Here is a 24,303-nt window from a genome sequence, read left to right on the forward strand (position 1 = left end):
TATCATTTCTATCATGCCTTTCCACAATAGGTGCTTAGAGTGACTGGCAACAAAGTTATTTTTATTTTTAGAAATTAATCAACATGGAATCAACTAAATAAACACAAGAACACCAAATAACAGCAAACAAGGACTGCTGTACTTCCTTTAAGCTGGTCAGATGAAAAGGCTTAGTTGTCATAGCTCTGGTAGCCTGCCTCCTATGTGCAGCTATCTGAGGCCAAATCTCACATTTTTGAAGAATCAAAGTGTTCTCTTAAAAGCCAGTGAACAGCAGAATGGACATGTCTCTCTGCTCCGCTAGTATCTGCTGGGGGGCTGGTGTTGGGGGGAAAATATGATACTGGAAGGACAGATGGTTGTCTTTACTTCAGCAGTTCCTCTACCATCCTTATAACATTGCACTTTTGTTTTTAAACCACTCTCTCTCTCTCTCTGTCTCCTTGCAGTCTAGTGGAATTGGAGAAAGAAGTTAATAATATAAAGACTGGTTTGAAAGCTGTTGAAGCTGTAAGTATGTCATAGTTTCTAAACACACTACTTTAAAAATGCCCACCAGGGTGTTTTATTGGGAGAAGAAGGAGCTTTTCTTCCTTGTCAAGCTAAAGCCTGTTTCTCTGAGACCATTCCCTAGCCCTCACCCCTATATCTCTTGCGAAAGCTGATGTGATGATATTAACAGATGTGCAGGGAAGTTTGTTTGATCTGGGCTGTGAGCAGGGGAACGGCAATTTGATAAACGGTGCTGATTCAAATGTTGAAAACTTTTTTCTTCTTTCAGAGACTTTTAGTCTCTGAGCAGGTGTTAGATGTGGTCTCTTTGGACAGGTTTACACAGGCAGGGTGTAGTCTAAGAATTAAGGCATTTATTACCTGCCAGAATGATTGCCAAGTAGGGAGAGAGCAGGCAGAGCAAGTCTGAAAGGAGATAGCCACCTTGCTGGACAGCCTTACCCAACCCAGTACTCTTCACATGTATCAATCTTTTATTCCACAGAATTATTGAGTTACTGGAATGACTGAAGTCCAACACACCTAGTGGGGCCCCCAATGGGGGAAGGCTATCATATAGTTTTAAGCCAGTTGAAGTAAACACAACTGCTTCCTACTCAAAGCCTTTAAACACGATTCTTTTTCCCCAGTAGAATGCATTTTCCCCTTTTAATGTCTTAACAGAACCTTGTATGTGATATAGTTGCATAGATTGTAGGGAGCTCTCTAAGATCAGTCCAAAGGTGGTTGGCATTTATTCAGATTGTCAGGCAGGACTCGTTTATCTCCCTTTCTGCAGGCAAATGAACCATGGCATTTCATGCCATTTCTGGATTTTCTATAGTTCTTGCATACCAATTGTGTAGGGGGAAAAATCCATTGTAATTTGTTTTTAAAATAAGGGTTTGGAATATTGCAACCTTGTCTTCTAGGGAGTAGCTCAGTCTTTGAATAGTCTTTCTATTTTCTGAATTAGTTGCACAGGCTCTGGGATAATTTCTGTGGGATCACACTGAACTCATAAGGAATGGAGCCAGCCAGCTTTTGCAAACAGAAAGACTTAGTCATACAGGATTCTTTAGGGTATTGCAAATGCATGAACTGCGGGTAGGAGCTGCAGCCAGTAACATCTTCTTTCTCATTTTATCTGTCTTGGGCCTTCTGTGTGGCCTTCCTTTAGTCATGCTTCTTGCCTGTGACTTGATACTACTAGATTAGTTTGCAATATCAAACATGCTCTTAAGATTAAATATTTGCAGCAAGTTGAGAGCATTTTAGAGGCTTATCATTTTATTTATTTTCTCTTGCTGAATTACTTGACTGCAAACACTTTTTTTCAGTAATGTCCTTAAGAGAGTTGGTGCAGTCGTCTGGAGATAGAACAATGAAATGTTAATGCTAAGCTTTACTCCATTTTTACTTCATGTTTGTAAGTGATGACTTACAAAGCCCTTCATGGCATGGGTCCGGATTACCTACGGCAACACCTGCGGCCGGCGTCAACTTCCCTCCATCCAGTGCGCTCCCACAGAGAGGGCCTCCTCAGGGTGCCTCCGATCAAAGAATGCCGATTGGTGGCCCCCAGGGGGAGGGCGTTCTCTGTGGGTGCGCCAGACCTATGGAACCGCTTACCGGTTGAGCTCCGGATGGCCCCCGACCTTCGCTCCTTCTGGCGCGATCTCAAAACCTTCTTTTTTGAACAAGCTGGCCTGGTCTGACGGGATGGGGTTGGGTTTTTTATAATTAGTTTTAATTTTTAATATGTATCAATTACTACGGGCATAGTTGTTTAATCACTTTTTAATTTTTGTATCCTGTTTTTTATTATGTATTGCCCTGTTCACCGCCCTGAGTCCTTCGGGAGAAGGGCGGTATACAAATTAAATTATTATTATTATTATTATTATTATTATTATTATTATTATTATTATTATTATTATTATTATTATTATTATTATTACCATATAATGGATGAAGTAGCCTTTGCTGGTGCTCTGTATTAGTAGACAGGATATATCCAAAGTACAGAATAGCACTTTTTTCTTAGAGCTATAAATACCATGCTCCCCTTGTGAGGTTACTTAGGAAGAATGGTTATATGGGAAAGTTATAACAGTTCCTTGTTTTCACTCCCTTCTTCCGCTGTGAGATTTCAACTGATTGAATTAAATCATTTTTATTTGCTGCTGTTCTGTTTATCTACAAATGGCATTTTAATCCTTACTGTTAGACAAAAAGTTATTTAGCAGGTTTTTTGACCATATAAATGAGGACTCACCTCTCACTTAAATTAGTCCTCACTTGTGAAAAAATGGGTAAAGACCTCCTTGTCTAATAATAAAGTTTAAAATGATTAGCTGCAAGTAAACTGGGAGTGGCATCAATTCCTTGCTTCTATTGAAGGATAATACACCTTACAGTATTACAGATCAGGGATTTACATTATTTCCAAGCATCTTTAGTCCCTGTTAGACCCACTCAAACTTCCTTTTAACTTAACGTTCAGAGTAAATTTTGTAATTCATTCCAAATTCCACTGTCAAGTTTACTGCTTGACAAATTCTCTTTTCTAGGCCCATCTTCCAGAACAGGCAGAAAGATCTTTGTGTCCCAGCAACTCTTTGATGGCTATTTCATAAAAGCATGAGATTGCAAGATGCAATTCTTGAATGGCAAACCACTTACTCCCAACTTAGCCAGCGTCCTTGTAGTACCTTCCCCTTTCTTCTTGGCCAAGCATTTTATCCCATTCATGCACCAGTTCCTTTCCCTCCCATATCACTTTATGATTATTATAAAACTTGGCAGCCAACATCTCCCTGTGTAGCTCATTCATTTCACTCTTTTGGGGGTATGTAAAAAGTAGCACTGCAACAACAATAGAAGGCTGTTGTTGGGAGGAGATGACAGGGAAAGGGAGAAAAAAAAGGCGCAACTGTTGACTGCATTCCAACATGTTCTCACCACAGTTCTAACACTGACAGTGGAAAGAGTTCTTCAAGGCCCCTTCTTACAAACATCAGACTAAAAATAGGTTTACAGTCAGCTGCTCACAGAGGCACTTTGTAATCCGTCGCTTCCCAGGGCTGGCAGCACCATTTAAAAATGAGATGTGAGCCTAGCTTTGAGAAACTTCACAGACTACAGCCAGCAAAGCAAAGTAAATCAAAATGGAAAGCTGTACACCCTCACTTCTCTTTATCAGGATTGCTGCCAAGGCATCAGCTCTCCTGCCAATGGCATTTGTAGCTTTTATGGGATTGACTTCACTGTAAAACCGTTTGACAAACAGTAGAAAGCAGGATTTTTAAACACATGTCTTAAGTTGGGTGCTGTCTATAACAATGCAGTGTTGGTTTCTAAGCTTTTCCTCAAGGCAAGGGATAAAATAAACAATGTTCTAAACAATGTCCTCCAAAGGTGCTTATTCCAGTCAAAACTGAAAGCAATCAATAAGCCATGATTGTAAGAAAGCCATCAATATTTGCTACCTCAGCTTACAGGAAAAGAACAGAGGAGTAGATAAAAAGAAGCAATGCCTAATAATTGCCAAACAAAATACTGTTGTAGCATTGGGGAACGAAGTCCTGTTGCTTGGATAAAGATGTGCTAATGGATCCAAAGTCAAGCCTCAGGATTCGTTAGAAGTGGCATAGGCATGTATCTTAATACCCAGATACTCATTGTTAGTCAAAGTAGGCAATAATGAGTTAGATAAACCAAGTTGTTAAAGGTATAGGCAGCTTACTCTAATTCTACAATTTTCTGGATTTCCTGCCTTAATTATAATCGGATCCTTCACCTTCTTTTTCGTGAAATCAAATTCTTAATGCTTGTTTATAAATCCATTTTTCTCCAGGATCAATACACAAAGAGATCACCTTAAAAACTTGTGGGGTAAATAAAATTGTGTGGGATGGATGGGATCAAGTGAGATTCAATCCAGTTCTCCTTAATCTGCACTCTTAAACTACTATTGTGTCAAATTTGAGTCATGAGATCAATTTGCAAACTTTTAGTGGAGTCCTCTGGCAAAACCTTCATTTTAAGGAAAACAAATGTGACAAGAGCAGCCAACGTAACCTCAAAATCTAATGAGTTATTATTCTAATTTGTTGGAATGATGGTGGTAGAAATTAATGTTCTGTTCTAAGTAAATGAAGGCTATGCAGAAGTTAGAATTTAAGTGAGTAAATTTAAGTGGTAAACTTTGCTAGGAAGCAACAGTCTTGCAAAGAAGGGGATAACAACTATGTTTGAAATTGTCCTTGACTGACCTCCTGAGGTCATTCAGAATATTTGCAAGGTTTTTTTTTTTTAAGAAACGTTCAGACAACCTGAATCATAGTAGGATGGGATCTATCATGTTGTCAAAACTGGAAAGAAAAGTAAAGCGATATTGCGTGGTAGCAAGCTTTCTGGAGCAACTAAGATGTTTAAAGACCTGGAGACAAAAAAAAACATATGAAGAACAGTTGCAGGAATTTGGTATGGCTAGTCTAGAGAAAAGAAAGTCTAGGGGTGACATGATAGCAATATTCCAGTATTTGAGGGGCTGCCACAAAGAGGAGGGGGTCGGCTTATTATCCGAAGCACCAGAAGGCAAGACAACATCACTGTGTCTCAGGACATGCCTCCTACAGCTTTTGAAGCAAAAGAAACTGGTCATCCACTTCTGGTTTGGTGTGATGTGTGAACTTAACCAATTGTGGTTTTCATTAATTCTGGTTAAACCAAGCTGATGATTTGGATATGGGAATTATTTTTAAATGGGCTCAGTTGCCATTTTTCAGTGTTTCTTCCAAGTGTTCTTTAAGTGTTGATATTGTTACTTATCTTGCTAGCTACCCATTATCTGTTCCATTTTTTTTTCTTTCCTTAGGAGCTAGATTATCAGAAGAGGCGTATGCGAGAACCAGGTGATAAGTTTGTCCCGGTCATGAGCGACTTTATTACAGTAGCCAGTTTTAGTTTTTCTGAGCTGGAAGACCTACTGAATGATGCAAGGGATAAGGTAAGAAATACTTTTATTTATTTTTTTCAATCAGTATTTCATGGGAATAGTCATTTTCACCAGGCAGTAGAATAAATAAATCTGGACTTTCAGTTCTACAAATAAGCCCTTTCAAGACATTTTCTTGTTATCCTTGTTTGTTTCTAAATCTCATTCATTCTCAGTCACTGAGAGTGATCTTGTCCTGCTTTGGATTAAGCGTTGAACTGAATTGGGGGACCTCTAAATTGGAATAGATCAAAGTGAAAACAGTCCTCATTTTCCCATGACAAAGTGTCTCCTAAATATTTCAAAGCTGTAATTCCAAATTCCTCTGGACCCTTAATCCACTATTAAATTTTGCTATATATTCAAAAATAATAATATATTCTTAAAACTTTCAGTATCAAATTTACATCATTATCTTTTAAGGAGAAGGGAACTCACCTGATGAATATAGTAACACCTTCCCAGTCTGAAGAATCTTAATCTCTCCAATATGCATTTAAAAATAAATAAATAAAAAGTGATTAAGCATAATGTCCATAAAGGTAGTTTTGCAAGTTTGAGCTTGATATAAATCCCAACTCACAACCACTTCAATTATAAGCTGACTATGAAAACAGTTTTCATGATCTGCTCATAAGGCGTGGCTGTCCAGAGTCACATGGATGATCTCAAGGATCTCCCCTTTGTTCTGGAGAGATTAGGCCAACTCAGATCCAGCATTCAGTGGTGATTGCTCCCACAAAGCCAGCAAGACATCCACTTGCTATGGCACCTTTAGGAAGTAAGATACTTATTTCCAATGAAACATTTTTGTTTTAAAAAGTGTATGGTTCTGTCACTGTTTTACCTGATTTACAGATCAGAATGTAATTGTTAAAAATAAGTCGTAGATTTATTTCTTGCCCAACCCCAACTCCAGTGAAATCTACTTTTATTGATTTTGAGGGGAATCACAATATTGCAGAGTTTCAGAACTCCTGCCATAGATAATTGATCTGAAATATTGATTTCATCAAGTACACAAGTTCAGTTCAGTTAATACAGTTAATACAGTTGATTAAAAATGGGTCTGCTGTCATATTTCAACAACCTAAGGAATTCTACCTTTATGATTGAATATGTTATGCTTTCATTTCTTTATCTAAGTCTTCCCCACTCCTCAGGAAGGGTGGTGGTGATCTTACTGGCTAATGTAATCAAACTATCCAAGTGAACCTGTCGTAGGCTGCTTCTGATGAGTAAATAAAGGATTAAAAGCAAAGAATATAGATATATAAATTATTGGTGTGATCTGTATTGTTCTTGTTCCAAGAAAAGCAGGAACATATTGCCAACTTCCTAGCATATTACCCCAATCTAAACAGTACACTTCCTTCTGAACTGCTGTATTTCATGTCCCCAAAGGCTGCTTTTAACTTAACTAGAGAATAGATTATTATTTGCTCCGGACTAGAAGTTGGCACTATGCCCATAAGTCCTGAGGGTGAGGAAGAAACCGATAAAGAAAAGTTACAACAGCATGAAAATGTTTGAAGAATATGTCATAATGCAAATAAGGTGTGAGAATGGCATTTTTTCCTTCTTTGCTAAAGTAATAAAGACTGTTAAACAAGGTAAGTATATTGTTCCTTTTTTCTCCTTTATGCTAGCATAAAAGAGAAAATGTGATGTTAAAAAAAAGACAGAAATCCTATTACTATTTGGTTATTAGATTTTGTGATGGCCAGTTTTGATTTTAATTGCTTTATTTATTAGAGCAGAGGGGAGGAGTTTGTTTGTAACTTGTGAAGGTTCTGTTCTTGGAACTTAATTTCAGCCCCATTTTGAAGACCCCCTAGCTGTTTCTCAGTGTAGCATGATTCCTTTGAACTGCACCATCACATCTCATAACAAGCACACAAAAACAGAATTAGCTATCTGTTCTCTGACCTGCTATTCTTCCTATGTGTTGTTTGATGTGTGGCTCTAATCCAGATTTAACTTATTACAGATTGATTTACATCATCATGTACATACCGGTAGTTTACTTTCTTTTTTTATTCTGAGAAGTACGCAGCATACAGAAAAGTAAAAACAAGATAATTCTTACCTTCAAGCTTACAGTTCAGAGGTCTTTCTATATAGGTTGCGCTATTAATGTGACAGCCTGGCAACCCTAATTGGCCTCAGTTTCTAAGGGTCTGGCCTTTGATCACCTTAAGCCATCTCATCCTTTCTTTCTTACTGAAAATTCTTCCTGAGCCATTGTAATCCCACCACAGTTTAGTGGTGGCTAAAATTGTTAGCATTTTCCACTCCTTTAAAAGGAAGTACAGTATTATGTGACAGGAAGGCCTGGAGGAACATTGTCCATGGGGTCACAATGGGTCGGACACGACTTCGCAGCTAACAACAACAAACAACAATAACAATGATCAGTCAGTTTTAATTGTTCATATATTCCTGCACCTACATGCAGCTCTTGGTAGGAATATCTTTATCTTGGAAGGAAAAAAAGAGGTGGAGTTAGTCTGGGCCAGGGGTAGGCAACCTTGGCTCTTTTATGACTCGTGGACTTCAACTCCCAGAATTCCTGAGCCAGCATGGCTGGCTCAGGAATTCTGGGAGTTGAAGTCCACGAGTCATAAAAGAGCCAAGGTTGCCTACCCCTGGTCTGGGCTATTCATCAATAAAACATTCCCTTCAAAAAGTCCTACTCATTCATATGGGCAAAAAGTTTGTCAGCCACAAAATACGTAAGAGAAGAATGAAAGCCAATACAAAATATTATTGTGTAGACCAAATTTGTGTCTGTGTAGCAAAGATTTAGTTATGATAAGTCTAAGAAGACACATCTCAGATGGAAAAGAGAACAAAGAATTAATAATAATAATAATAATAATAAATAATAAACCTTTATTGTCAAAGTACAACATGTGTACATTGAGATTAGCTGAGCCTCCCCCCGTGCTCTCTCCCCCCAACACACAGTGACAACAAACCCTCCATCCCACCACACCATGTGAACCAACTACACCACACACCGGCCTCCCAAGTCAATTCTGCATAAGATTATGTCCCATTTAAAAGCCTAACAGCCCACGGATAAAAGCTATTTTTCAGCCTGTTGGTACGGCTGGCTATATTCCTATATCTCCTACCGGATGGTAGGAGAGTAAAGAGATACCGTCCAGGGTGTGAGTCATCCCTGAGAATCTTCCTCACTCTTCCAAGGCAACGAGCCCTGGCGATGTCATCCAGTGGTGTCAGGGAACAGCCCACAATGTCTTGTGCTGTGCTCACTACCCTCTGTAATACTTTTCTATCCGCGGCTGTCAGACCAGCATACCAAACCACAATACCATACGAGAGGACGCTCTCTATAGTAGACCGGTAAAAAAGGGTCATTAGCTGTTGTTCTACCCTGTTCTTCTGCAAGACCCTAAGAAAGTGAAGCCTCTGTTGAGCCTTTCTAGCCACCTGAGTTGTGTTAACTTTCCAGGTCAGATCTTCACAGAGGTAGACTCCCAGAAATTTAAAGGAGGAAACTCTCTCTACACAGTTCTCCCTGATGTAAAGTGGGGCAGGTTCCTCCTTTTTTCTCCGGAAGTCTAACACCATCTCTTTCGTCTTGCTGATGTTTAGGTGCAAGTTGTTGTTACTACACCATATGGATAGTTTTTGTACCTCTGCCCTATATGCTGTCTCATCCCCACCTGTAATAAGACCCACCACAGTTGTATCATCTGCGAACTTGATTATCGCAGTGGATGGGTCAGATGATACACAATCATAAGTGTATAAAGAGTACAGGTAGGGGCTAATCACACAGCCCTGTGGCGTGCCGGTGCAAATAGACAAATAAGATAAACAATTTCTGAAAAGAAAATAAAGAAGGAGGACAAGAAGACTGTGGATGGCAGTAGCATGCACAGCTGACATTTCTTCACCAGCTACTGTTTCTTTGCTTCTGTTCTCACAAGGTGGGTGGTTCAATTAAGTGATAGGTTTCCAGCTTGGTTTATATCCACTGAAAGATGACTACATTTTGCCACCATGAAATGAAGTCTTCAGACTCTGAGTAATTTCAGAAAAACCAGTAGTCCACCCAGTTGTGGTCTCGGTTGTTGATGCCACTACACGGGTCCCAATTTGAACTTTGCCAAAGCAGCAGAAATAGTCAGCTGCTAAATCCAGTCCTGTTATATTTTGTATCCTGGGACAGGACAGAGTGTTTTGCTCTCTCTGTTGTTTTAGAAAATTATGCCAAAGCTCTCTCTTCTCCCGTCAGGGTCTGTTTTGGACAGAGTTTGTCTTGCAGTGTAGCCATCACAAGGTCAGTGCAAACATGAGACTCTTCATTTGAAGATGAGGAAACGAAAATGTTATAAAAATAAAATAAGCATTGTATTTTATATGGTTTTACTCGGAAGTCATTTTTTTATCTTAAAGAAACAAATATGTTATTTCAAGCTGTCAAACATCTGTCTTTTAGCTCTGGGCTAATATAGTATTAACTTGAACCCTAGAGTACATAGGGCCTTGCTTCCCAGACCCTTCACTTTTTGTTTGGTTTTTTTTTTATTAAAAGGACCTTTCTTCTTGATCTTTTTTAAATAAATATTTATTTCTGCACTGCGTAGCCCATAGGACTAAAATATATAACTGGCAAGCTGAAAGGAACAGTGAAGGACAGGAGCCAAAATGTACAGACTCTCAACAAAAAGCCCTGGCTTTAGTGGCAATGTTACCTGTTGACTGAACTGAGTTTCCAAAGTAACTGGGAAGAGAAAGATCATTCTTAAGCTAAAATTTTCCCTCACCAGATTTCAACTGCCTTGGGATCCACATTTGAGCCATGACCTGTATGTGTTTCCTTTTTAGCACATTAGAGATGGAAGTACAGTCTTTTTTTTTAACTTCTAACTGCAGCCTGAAATCTACATCTGATTGGACAGTGTGGACATTGAGCTTTCCATGTTTCACAGAGTCCTTTTAATGAACACTTTTTTTAACCTACCTGATAACGTGGTCATTGTGCTTCTTTTTCCTATGAAACAGGAACCTCTGTGTAACTTTATAGTGACCTTTAATAATATCCACAGAGGAAGGGGAAAATACATTTCTTTGACATACTAAGGACTGTCCCATGTAGGACAGTAGCTTTATGAATGTCAGGACCCATTTCTTATAACAAAACATATAGCCTAAAATAGAAAAGTTATCTATTTATCTGTGCCGATTCAACGTAAAGATGGTCTTTCCCATTGCTATTAGTCTTTCCAACACATTGTGCAATTTGTTTTCTGGAATTGTATGGATTAAGATAGTAGAGAGTTATTTTAATCCAAAACAGGATTTAATCATACTAGGGAAGGAAAATTGAGTTCCTGTTTCTGCTAAGCTAATTAAAAAGTATTTGCACAGCAAAGCCAATCTTTTCTGGAAGTGGCTGAGCATAGATTTGCCAGCATAATGCTCTCAATAAGAGAAGCCTAATACTAATTGCTATAACATGTCCAATAATTTATCACTCCCTAATGTCTTTTCATAGTATGCACACATCTACTGTTCTTGAAGGAGCTTAGTTTGAGTTTTGGAAGAGTGCACAGCTATTACTCCTCCGCAAATACTGAACTGCATGTGGACCTAGGATGTTAAATCTTCTATCTCCAACAGAATCTAAGCTATTCCTTAGTTTTTTCAAAATATTAGGTGGGTGTTACAACAAATCAGATGTATTTCTATGGGCTCAAACTTCTGCAGACTCAGTGGAGTCTGTATTGGCAAAGTTGTGTTATCAATGCCAGAGAAACATTTGCAGCTAGCCAGTAAAGTTGGATGCAAGACTATATACTGTAAAATACACAACACTGTTCCATTTCAGTTTTGCAACAGAACATGAACAACAAGTGTGATTTTTATGAATGGCACATAACACAAAGATTGGTTATTAGGCTAATAAAGAAGCATTAGAGTGGAAGCACATCTCTTTCGGGATGTGAATCTGGCAAAGTAAATGCCAAGGCCTAAATGGTGGGGAAGTATATTTTTGAAAATATATTGTTTAAAACAGGAAAAATGGTCTTGCTCCTAGGGCATACTGACAACTTTCAATCATCATAGATGAAAGACAGATTAGATTCCCCCTATGAATTTTGCTAATGCATGCAATGACTAAAATTGGAGGAGCCAAACATTATTTGCACATAAATAAATAAACCTTTATTGTCAAAGTACAACATGTGTACATTGAGATTAGCTGAGCCTCCCCCCGTGCTCTCTCCCCCCAACACACAGTGACAACAAACCCTCCATCCTACCACACCATGTGAACCAACTACACCACACACCGGTCTCCCAAGTCAATTCTGCATAAGATTATGTCCCATTTAAAAGCCTAACAGCCCACGGATAAAAGCTATTTTTCAGCCTGTTGGTACGGCTGGCTATATTCCTATATCTCCTACCAGATGGTAGGAGAGTAAAGAGATACCATCCAGGGTGTGAGTCATCCCTGAGAATCTTCCTCACTCTTCCAAGGCAACGAGCCCTGGCGATGTCATCCAGTGGTGTCAGGGAACAGCCCACAATGTCTTGTGTTGTGCTCACTACCCTCTGTAATACTTTCCTGTCTGCGGCTGTCAGACCAGCATACCAAACCACAATACCATACGAGAGGACGCTCTCTATAGTAGACCGGTAAAAGAGGGTCATTAGCTGTTGTTCTACCCTGTTCTTCCGCAAGACCCTAAGAAAGTGAAGCCTCTGTTGGGCCTTTCTAACGCAGGCCATCTTATTCTCTTACACATTGGCTCCTCTCCTCCCAATATCTTCTATTGGTTGAGTATGAAGGTCTGAGAAGGCATTCTGAGCATGGTCAGCTGTATACATTTGGAAATTGTACCGCTATTAATCCTGCTTGTGTATGCACTCCCTTTCTGAGTACCTATGTGACAAATCACTTCACTTTTCTTCAGTTGAAAGCTAAGCTACATGGCCAAAGCAGTATGATTTCAACATAGGTTAGATCCATAAGATTGCAGATCATTGGACAGTTTTGGTGTGATTGATTGAAGAATCCAATCTACATTATTTATTTAATGCACACATTTCAGTTCATCTGTGGTATAAAACATTTTTATTGTGATATAGTCAATGAGCAGTGACTTATCATCTGTGCGTATGTCAAAATAGCTTTGACACAAGAACCTAAACAGTGCACAACTGCTACATGAAACTATTGTCTTCCTTTTGGATTTGCCAATGCAGAATCCAAACAGCTGAATTCAGGCATTCTGGGAAGTATTGTGCTTGCAATAGCTATTAAATTGTGAGAACCCTTAAACAGGAAATCCTCTGCAACACACATACATGCATGCATATGGACGCATGCGCGCGCGCACACACACACACAATACTTAAAGCTAGAAGAAAGATGGGAATGCATGAACTTAAAAAAAATAAATTATTGCAAAATATATATTTTTCAACTGAAATTGAAAAATTTTGTCATTCTTTTTCTTTACCACTTCAAATAACAGTTCTGCCATCTGGCACATTTTCCATAATTGTGTTTTCCTTCTGGTCTGAGAAGACCTCTTCCCCCATTTTCCCCCCTCAAAACTTCCTTTTGTAATGGCATTTCTGCAGCTGCTTCATTTCATTGGCAGGAGTAGCAGTGATTGAGTGATGCTGTTCCTCTTTCTACCTCTGTTGAAACAACTTGACAAAATGAACAATTGCCTAAACTATTTGCTTTGGCAAAAAAGAGGAATTGACTGGAAGGTTTGGTGGTAGGAGGATTGCTGGCACTGAAGTCTGCAGCCCTATTATGTCATAAGATGAAGAAGTGATAACTTGGAGAGAAAAAATATTCATTTTAACAAAAATACATTTGTATCTCTTGGGTTAGAAAGTAAAAGGGTATGTCGTTCACATTACCAGGCTATACAGTGATGATCAGGGCTTGATGCCATCTTAATCATTCCTAAAGGATTTTTATTGGGTACTGGGGAAATGAAATCATTGTAGAGAAAAATCAGGCAAGGAGGTAGGGAACAGTATGGAGATCAACCAAGAACCATGGATACAGGAAGACTGTATTGATGTATCCAGACGTGAACAGTAACAGGGAAATTATTTTGGGATCAGTAGAGTTAACAGAAGCGAATTAACAAAAAAGAATGTAGTAGGCCTTTTAAACTACAGAACTGCATTATAATAGAAAGAAAAGGATTCCCTAAAATCCCAGTGTTGACAGAACCTGCCAGTGGGTGATTTCATTATAAAAGCTATTGAAGATCTAATGTAAGATGGGCTTTCTTTCTTAACTTACATTGGAAGATCACTAAACACATCATTTGTGTAGACTCAGTGCCAGGCAGAGGTCAACATTCAAACTGTTAAAGATTTAAAGGTATATATTATCCATGAGTAATCACCCATTTAATAGCATTTCTTCAAAAAACAGTGCTGCTAAATCACTCACTGGGCAAGTAGTCATGTAAACTGTGCCTTAATTGAGGTCTCATTTTTAAGTTTTGTTTGAATAACCACTGATTTATAATAACGAGACCTATTTTTTCTTTAATATTAGAATTTCTGAAAACTGAAGCCTGTTATTCCACATCCAAACTCTGACAGCCTTCATTCTGTCATAGGTTTGCTCTTCCTAACAAAGAGACAAAACAATATGGCTGTTGATGATTGTTGGTGTGAGGCATGGAAGTTAGATTTTGGATCTGAGATTTAGGTATGGGCTATAGGTGAATTCTAAAGATCCCATAATGGCTTTGAAGGTTTGTATCTGGAAAGATCTTAAAGAAAATTCAGACACTCCCCCACCATGTTGGTCACCACTTCTACACTTTCCTCATTTGGATGAAAATGCTTCATTTTAAAAGCAGTTCCAGAGTGGGGTGCTAGCCAAGCTGCTGAATTCCTCACCAGGTTGCACTGATGTTGTTGATGTAGTTGTAGTTTTTGTAGGTTCTATGCATGCCAGAAAGAAGAAAGAGCCATGTTCACCAGTCTGCAGTATTGTTCCCCTGTCTGCCCTATCACTTCTTCCCAGCAAGATCAACCAAGATACCTAAAGCTTATCAGAAAGAAATAGCTTAGTATTATGTCTGAAAGGACAGCTCTGGGTTGTCAGTTTTCCATTGAGCCAGTTTTCCATCAATCTCTTGTTTATATGGAACAATAAACTAGGAATTAGTTTTGAGGCTTTCCTTGCCAGAGAGTTCCTGGTTTGTCCAGCTGCTCACTCACTAGAAGAACAAACGGGAATCATTGGAAAGTCTGTGTGATAAGTCAGGATTCGATTGCATTCTGTTTCATCATTTTGTGCGATTTTGGCAGAAATTAACAAAACTGCTAAATCTGCTTATGATTGTCAAGATTTCTTCCAGTCGAATAGAAGTCTCTTCACTTTTTGCCCAGTGCATAAAATATGTTCTGCTATGCAAGTCCTGGAGCTGCTCCACATCCGTCTGTGTGAGTGCAAATTTGCCTATTTGTTTATGCTTAGCATTCAACTTTGTGAAGTATAAACTTTTTTTTTCCTGGAAGCGTTTCTTAATATTTGTATTTTCCTATGCAGTTTTTTTCTGCATAAGGGAAATGCACATTATAAATTCAGGATTTTGCATAGGGTTTTACCCAATGTGCAGACATCTAGGGATTATGTTTAAGTTGCCAGTACATCATAAAATTTAGCAAACTTTGCTGAACAGGTATATTCCAGGCTTTTTGGTCAGTTCCAGTACTGAGGATATAATAAATCCACATACCTGTAACAATTTGGATGGAACAAATGTCTCATTTATCCTTGTTGATTACGAAGCATTTCTGGTTTTTGAATTTTGAACGTGTCTCTAAGATAGAAACAAAATACAAAATGTACAGTCTCCATGAAATTGAACACTTCCTTTAACAGATCGTAGTATTTTTTTTCTTAATAAACATTTGCTGTATTCTTTTCCTTCTAAATGCCAGGAGTTTTTTTTTCTTTTTCCCTTTCTTTAACAGTATGCCAAAGCACTGAAGCATTTTGCAGAGAGTGAGGGAAGGATGCAGCCAGATGAATTTTTTGGCATCTTTGACACCTTCCTGCAATCATTTACAGAAGCTAAGCAAGATCTGGAGAATATGAGGAAGAAGAAAGAAGAAGAGGAGCGCAGGGCACGCATGGAAGTCATGGTGAGGACTCAAAAGTTAGAATTTTTATTTATTTATTTATTTATTTATTGCCTGAAAAATACTTTCCTGAATTGTCTTGGAAAGTTAAATGCAGTGTGAATAAAGGACATATTTTCTACACGCAGTTCGCCAGCTGGCTTGCATTATTGCTTCTCTTGGGTTCCTCTTGATGCCTTCTTGGTTCTTCTTTAAGCCCTGCATATTTCTCCAGCCTCACTTTTGTCCTGAGTGCTCTGGGTCAATGCATCTTTTTCTTGAAGTTACTAGGAGTTGGTGTTGGATTGAGCCAAACTACACAAGAAAATTAAAATACATGTTTAGAACATTTGTCTCTGAATTTTAGCCAGTAGAAGCCACAAGGAAATAGAAGCCTTCATTAGAGGATATGATGCAGAGAAGTTAACTCTTCTTTATCAGTTCCTCTTTCTAACCCTCTGGATTTCTACTGGTCAAAATATAAAGATGCAGAAAATCCAGTTACAAATAATAATAATAACAATAACAACAACAACAACAACAATAATAATAATAATAATAATGAAGTTGGAAGGGACCTTGGAGGTCATCTAGTCCAACCCCCTGCTCAGGCAGGAAACCTTATACCATTTCAGGCAAATGGCTGTCCAGTCTCTTCTTAAAAACCTGCAGTGTTGCAGCATTCACCACTTCTGGAGGCAGGTTGTTCCACTGGTTAATTGTTCTAACTGTCAGGAAGTTTCTCCTTAGTTCTAGGTTGCTTCTCTCCTTGACTAGTTTCCATCCGTTGCTTCTTGTCCTGCTTTCAGGTGCTTTGGAGAATAGCTTGACTCCCTCTTCTTTGTGGCAGCCCCTGAGATATTGGAACACTGCTATCATGTCACCCCTCACCCTTCTCTTCATTAAACTACACATACCCAATTCCAGCAACCATTCCCTATATGGTTTAGCCTCCAGACCCCTAATCATCTTTGTTGCTCTTCTCTGTACCCTTTCTAGAGTCTCGACATCTTTTTTACATCGTGGTGACCAAAACTTGTTACCTAACTGTAACCTCTTGTGCAATAAAACCTTTTCTTGTGTTTATTCAATATCTTTTCTTAATTGCTTTCTCTAATATTATAACTTGTAGTATGCTGCCTTTCTGGCTTTACAGAGCTGATTCCTTTCACTATAGTGGGATCAATATATTCCCCAAGCTAATTATGCTGTTAGAACTTTAGTTCCTGGATTCCTCGAGGTTCATGTGAACCAATTACCCTTTCTAATATTATGATGTCTTTATCTTAGAAAGAATTCCTTTGCTCCTTTCAGGGTATCAGTACCACAACCTGAATTGCACTGCTCACTCCAGCCATACTAAGAATGAAGCTTCTACCTATTCCCCTGAATGTTCCCATTTGCCTCAACTTTCAGTTAGATATCTGAAGTGTAGAGAGAGAGGGAGATTCCTAGTCAATTTACTTACAGTTGTGCCTAGTTTATAAAATGTCAGAACTTCAACTTCTTAAATGGAGAATAACCTCATTGTTTTGCAAGGCTGAAAGAGCTGAAGAATTCCTTGCCAGCCAGTATGGGAAGAGATAGCAAAGCCTTCTACAAAGAAAGGAGAGGAGTTTGTTCCCAGTTCTGTGCTGGAATAAATGATGGGGAAGTTATAGATATGAGGCAGAGGAGAAACTGTGGGTGACTAGGGTGTGATGATTATGATCTTCCTTAATAACAGAATAAAAAAGTTAGAAGGGACCTTGGAGGTCTTCTAGTTCAATTCTCTGCTCAAACAGGAGATCCTGTACCATTCCAGACAAATAGTTGTCCAATCTCTTCTTAAAAACCTCCAGTGTTGGAGTACCCACAACTTATGGAGCCAGGTTGAGGTAAGGTCATTGAATTAACTGTTGTAAGTTGAGGACTATCTGTAATTGCCCACCCCTGGATTAAACGGTCTACACAAAATGGTGATGGGACATTGGAACAGCAACCCGGTGAGGAATCCTGACCTCCCCTGCTAAGGGATGAAGAGCGGCAAGGGGGAGAGCAGGCTTACTTAATTATTATAATATCAGTACATCGATAATATTATTGATGACTTTTGAATCAGTGGGAACTTACATTAGTAGGAGGAACAATTCTCTTTCTTCCCATTCCTCCTAAATGTTGAATCCCACGGAAAATAGTCTGGAATGGAGGCAACTGGCCTCTCTTTTTTTCCTTCACTGAAAGCCATCCTTATGATGTAATTAGATTTTTAACTTAATCTTTCTGCAGGGAATCACCAATTTCTCTCTTCATCCCCACCATTCCTTTATCTTCCCAGCATCTTACCCATGAGTAGGTTAGTTAGAAAAAAAGTTAGAAAAAAATGGTCTAGTTCATTATGAAAGGGGATACAAATCTAGATACTCCTGGGCTTAGTTTGGCAGCCTAATCCCTTCCTCACGGGATCTTAGAAGTAGTTTCACAAATTGTTTATGTTCAATCTAGAGTTGTCTTGCTGGCTTTAATGAAGCAATTGTTGATACAGATGTGGTTTGTAGGCTAAGTCACTTTTATCCAAGGTCTTTTTCCAGTTCTATGTTTGGCATACTTTCATTCCAGGCCCATCATTTACAGATGCCCCATGTTCTAAATGTAATGTTAAGAATCCAGTGTTACTTACACTTATTTGCAAAACCCACAGGGTGGCTAACAACAGAGAAAAAAGCAGCCAAAAGTTCAGTTTAGGACTGTAAACCCCAGGGAGCAAGTCTGTCTTATTCCTGATCTTTGTAAGTCACTCTAGGAGTTTTTTCAGTGGGAGAACAGGTTAAAAATGCTTTACATAAATAAATAGCGGAATGTTAAAAACAGCAAAGGAAAGGAAAGAAAGCAAACTCCATAAAAAATGCAAACCAAGGAAACAAATAGCATAAGATAGCTATGGTTTTTAGATGTATATGGCTAACTACTGTTACAAACAGGATGCTGGACTAGGTAGCTTTTTAGATTGATACCAAAAAGTTATATTTAGCTTCTTATACAGGTAGTCCTTGATTTACGACCATTCGTTTAGTGACTGTTTGAAATCACAACAGCACTGAAAAAGGTGACTTATGACTATTTTTCCCACATAATAACAACAACAACAACAACAACAACAACAACAACAACAACAACAACAACATCAATAATAATAATAATAATAATAATAATAATAATAATAATAATAATAATAATAATAATAATAATAATAATAATAATAATAATAATAATAGTTGGAAGGGACCTTGGAGGTCTTCTAATCCAACCCCTTGCTTCAGGCAGGAAACTCTACACTATTTCGGACAAATTGTTGTCCAGTCTCTTCTTAAAAACCTCCAGTGTTGCAGCATCCCTATACTCATGTGATCAAAATTTGAGTGCTTGGCAATTGGCTTATATTTATGATGGTTGCAGTGTCCTGGGATCATCTGACAAGCAAATTCACTGAACCACTGTGTTACTGATTTAACAATGGCAAGAAACTGTGGCAAGAAATGTCATAAAATGCGGCAAAACTCACTTAACTGTCTCATTTAGCAAGATAAAGTTTGGGCTCAATTGCAGTCATAAGTCAAGGACCACTTGTTGAAATTTAGAATTATCCCAATGAATAGCTGAGTCTAGAATGAGTTCACAACAAACAACTCATGAATGTCTTTTTAAATTATTTCTAATTAGTTTTGATAATGATGATGATGGAAGGGACTTTGGAAGTCATTTAGTCCAACCCCCTGCTCAGGCAGGAAGCCCTATACCATTTCAGACAAATGGCTGTCCAGTCTCTTCTTAAAAACTTCCAGTGTGGGAGCATTCACAGCTTCTGGAGGCAGGTTGTTCCACTGGTTAATTGTTCTAACTGTCAGGAAGTTTCTCCTTAGTTCTAGGTTTCTTCTCTCCTTGACTAGTTTCCATCCATTGCTTCTTGTTTTGCCTTCCATTGTCTTTATTAGCGCATTTTCCAGCCAGCCACAATATTAAACCTGTTAAATCTGTGTGTATTTCTTAACAGCTTAAAGAACAGAGAGAGAAAGAGCGGCGTCAGAAGAAAGCAAAGGCTGGCAGTATCTCAGAGGAAGGAGGAGGAGAGTTTGATGATCTTGTGTCAGCACTGAGATCAGGTGAAGTTTTTGACAAAGACTTATCCAAGCTCAAGCGCAACCGTAAGCGTTCAGGGAACCAAACTCTGGAGACAAGCCGGGAACGAGCAATAACAAAGCTCAATTATTAAATATGGATGATGTGCACATTACACAAAGTGCAAAACCGTAAATGAATGACTGCTGCAGCCAAGAGTCAAGACAAGATGGTGAGACTGTCTAAATCCTTTCTGCAGGAAGCGCATCCAGTGCCAATGGCTTTTTTTCCCCCCAGGACAAACCTATTCTCCCATCTTGCTCTCGTCCATATTTACATAATCTCTGGACTGATGGTAAAAGTGCCTCACTAGTGCCCAAAGGATTTGTCATGAAACCTTCCTTTTGATTGATCGAATTGCTTCTTGGTTCCACCACAACTTCACTTTTGGACCCTTGATGGAACAGAAACTTTGGGGGCTTTTTGCACCAGTTACTTGGGGTGGGTAGGGGAGGTTCATGTGCCAAAGTCTACACTTTTTTTTTAAACTCCAATGCTGAGAAAATGCAAGACAGTCTCAGGATGGTTCTGAATTTTCCTGCCATTCTTGGTTTGGCCTGCCTTCAGGAGTGAATTAGTGGTATTATAGTGTTGTGATTCTCTTCTTCCACTGGATTTCCACAAGGCCATTGACTTTGAGAAACATGACACTGGTCTCAAGGACTAGTATTTACTGGTGCGTGCCAAGCAAGTGATGTTGCGTCAGAGGAAGTAGCTCTGTTTTTGAGATGCACAAAATGTTTGGGAAACTCGCTTCCCCCCCCCACACACACTAATCACTTGAGTATTTGGAAGTGTGCTAAGTCTTTATACCAAGTTGTGAGAAAATATGAGGAACCAGACTCTAAGAGCGATCATCATTAACCTGAACCTGATCAGTTATCATTGCTAAGCAATGTGGTAGGAAAGGGTTTGGGGTATAGCAGTATTTCCATTTGTAAAACTGCATTACTTTCATAGCACAGTAACACACATTATTTGAACTAATAACATGTAGAAATTAAAAAAAAATACACAAATGGTTTGTCTGATAGTTGAAAAGGAGAATCTGGTCATTTATTGGAAGCCGTGACTCAACCAGGATGGATATTTTTCATTCTAAGAGACTAGCCTTCTCAGAAACTGCAACTCTTTCAACAACATTTTCACAGTATTATGTAATTATAGGATGACTGGAACATTCAAGGATTTTTCCATCATGAAGGAAGTGACAAAGAAAGAATTCAAATATATGGCAGACCCAAAAGGGATTACCAGTATGTATGAAAACAACACTTGCAGTGGCAATAAACAAGCAATTTATCATGTCATAAGAAATTGTCTAACATGACAGCCAAAACAGAAACATGCATCTGTAGACGGAGCCAAATAATACTTCCCCGTTTCATTGTTCTTACATGGTTGTACATTAATAGAACTATGCAGTATTGGGTTTTTTTTTCCTAATCTTATGAATTGAGTAGTTATTCATCAATTCTCAACTGGATCTCAGAAAAAAAAGATGGTGCAAGCTTGAGTGTGAGCAACATAGAGGCAAAGTTTAAGATGATATCTGAAAGAGCTTTGTTGCAAGGGCAAAGTCCATAGAATTCCAGGGATTATAAAAGATGCTCTAATTGTCATGTTGATTACTTGCTTTTGTTGGTATGAAAAAATTGTGTAGGTTCAAGTTTGTTTCTGTGAAGCAGAAAATTTCTTTCTTCCTCAAGCACAGATTAATAAGCCATATAGCATGGTTCCTCTACCGACATTGAGCTGAGTGTTGGGAACCCTAAGTAGAAGTGCTCAAATCTTCAAAAATAATAGTCTTATTTTTGTGTGCCCTACTTTTCAATGCTCTAGTTTTGAATTATCCCGTTCATGATATTCCAGAATACAGCATTTTTTTCATTAGATGCATCAGCAAGATAATTTGCTTTTAAAAAAAAACACAACCTCTGTTGTAGAACTTCCTATTTTTTAAAATACCATTTAGAGCAGTATTTCTTAAAAATGTTCTGGCCAACCTCTCAGAAGTCCACAAAACCAAAATTCTTTGCCAACCTATCTTGAAAAATATTAAAATGTTAAAAGTGGCAATGAATGCAAATTTTTAGTATAGTAAATGTTGATAAATATAACCCATACAAATGAAAGCTCATTTGGGGGTCCTCCATAATTTTGAAAAGTGGGAAAGGGTCTTTACAGAAAAAAAGTTTGAGAAACACTGAGTTAGAAGATGATCCTTCATCACATGGGAAACATCTCTCTTCCTCCCCCTCTTTCAGAACTGAATGATTCCACCCTAAATATTCTTGAAGATAAACAGGGCTGTACTTTTGGGATTCTTCAGGATGAACAGCAAGGTATTTTAAAGAAAAATGTGAATGCTACGTCGAGCTTCTTTAGTAGAGATGTAGTATTACATTATGTATCTTGTATTGTCCGAGAGAGACTAAAATGCAAGTGCAAGGCAAGCCCATTTTCCTTGCTGTAACCACCAAATCTCAAGTTTGCACCTTCTTCAAAATAATAATTATTGAGTTATATCACTCAGTATTCCCAAATTCCCTATAGAGTTTGTGTACCACAAATAAGATGCACTCCAATTCAAGTTCTTCAACTGTGACTATGGTCCTTTCTTTACCATAAAGTATAATCTGAGCCATCTAATTATTATTGTAGTCAGGTAAGTAAATAAGTAACATTGTTACTGCAGTGAAGAACCAGTATGAAGATAAGGTAGGCCTAACTATAGATTTGATGAGCATGGTGTTCTCAGGTGGCCATTCCTGACACAGGATCTCTTAATTTAGATGGTGGGCAGGTAACCCTGATGTCTGGAAGATACTTAATAACACCAAAGCAGAGTAACATTACAATTCTCCTCCTATCAGCACCAGTGAACCTTGAAAAAAACTGGGAAAGGTGCTGGTTAACAATGAGGTACTTAGAGCAGGAAGAAGGAGATTCCGTGTTCAAATAAACTTTTTTCCCCCCTAGGAGATAAGGCAGTCAAGGAAGTTCATGTGATACTTGGAGAGAATCAGACATTTTATTTTTGCTCCCAGCTCTGCTATGTAATGCCTTGTTTTCTTTTCTTTTTTTAAAAAAAATATTACCAGTATTTCTGTCATTGGTTCCACAAGATAAAGTACTGGAGTATCTTTTTACCTATCCTGTAAAATCTATAGCAACCTGCATCAGAGATTAGTAGGCCTCAGTCATTTCAATTCTATTCCTTTGCAGTTTTTTTTTCCAGAGCAATATCTAGCAGTTCAGTTTAGTAATAGGTTTTATGGTTTGTGTCTAAAAATAATATGATAGAGAATTACACTTACAATAAGATTCATTTCATTTGTAACCAGGACTTGCTATATTTTGAATCATTCCTTCACTTGGGAAATGTCAACTCCCATGAACATTTGGTGGAATTTAGTAGCAACTTCCCATGACCTCTGTTTCAGATTGTCATAGATTTTTTTTTAAAAAAGTTGGAGCCTAATTCCATGATCTAAAATACAAGTTTTTTTTTTAAAAAAATCTCAGTTCAAACCAGGTTTTCTCAAAGGTGGCACTGGAATTTATTTACCCCCACTGCCCAAAGTACAGCATCTCTCTGTTGTGAAAATAATTGACTGGTACTGTTGGCCAAATGCCCATGGATTTATTTATTTTTTTAGCTAAATGAAGTTATTGCTGACATTGGAAAATCACATAAAGATGCCATCTCGTAGGTGCTTGAGCCCAGGAACAGCATGGATGTATTGGAATTAAATAAATAAAATAAAAATAGCAACAGAAGACCAGAAGCCACTTAAATCCATTTTTGTTTTACTGTAGGTTGTTGGAGGTTCTTCAGCCACACTCTGTGCTTTCCCATCTTTCTTGATATTTGGTAATTTATCAAAGGTTATCCCCAGTAGTACTGCATTTTTTTGTGCTGCAAGGTCAGCAGCTGGGGTCTGCAGGAATCTGCTCGAAATGCACAGATGCATGCCTTGAATTTGTGCATGCAACTTGAAGTAGAGAAACCCATTTCTCCATCCAGTTTTCTACCCCTCCCCCAGAAGTCAGAGAGAAGCCTGAACTTTGACCTCTGTATTAATGTAGTTAACAGCTGTAACATGTTATACTCAGTTTATTCTCTCTCCAGAAGGGAACCTGAGAATATTCACTCTGAAAAAAACATTCACATAGGGCTGAGAGGAAACAATTCTTACATCAAACCATCCAGAGAAAGTTTAAATGTGACAGCTCTTGTGGTATCCTGGCAAAAGTGTTGTTGTTGTTGTTTTTTGCTTCTCCACATCTTGCTAAAGTTCTCAAGCCATAACATCTCTTGGCAGTTTATCTGACTGTAAGATATGACAGCAATAACCCAAGCTGTCTGTTGCCACAGAACAGGGGAAAAGAACGAAGAGTAAGTTTTAACCATTATGTTGCCTGACTTAATTGGGGCAACCCCCAAAACAAGATTAAGCCTTTTGTGGAGATTCTGTTTCATTTAAATATCT

General features: G+C 38.4%; 1 protein-coding gene across 1 annotated transcript in view; it reads left to right on the forward strand.

Annotated features, from left to right (window-relative positions):
* The window catches only part of DAAM2 (dishevelled associated activator of morphogenesis 2), a 150,456-nt gene extending 127,137 nt beyond the window's left edge, over nt 1-23,319 (forward strand). Inside the window, exons 22-25 of the mRNA XM_081312958.1 lie at nt 450-510; nt 5,375-5,506; nt 15,506-15,676; nt 19,683-23,319. Of these exons, the coding sequence (XP_081169084.1) occupies nt 450-510; nt 5,375-5,506; nt 15,506-15,676; nt 19,683-19,901 (583 nt within the window). The 3' untranslated portion in view covers nt 19,902-23,319. The remainder of the gene's footprint in view (nt 1-449; nt 511-5,374; nt 5,507-15,505; nt 15,677-19,682) is intronic.
* Nucleotides 23,320-24,303: the final 984 nt, after the last annotated feature.

This window comes from Vipera berus (assembly GCF_964194415.1).
Source record: "Vipera berus genome assembly, chromosome: 1".
Taxonomy (NCBI): domain Eukaryota; kingdom Metazoa; phylum Chordata; class Lepidosauria; order Squamata; family Viperidae; genus Vipera; species Vipera berus.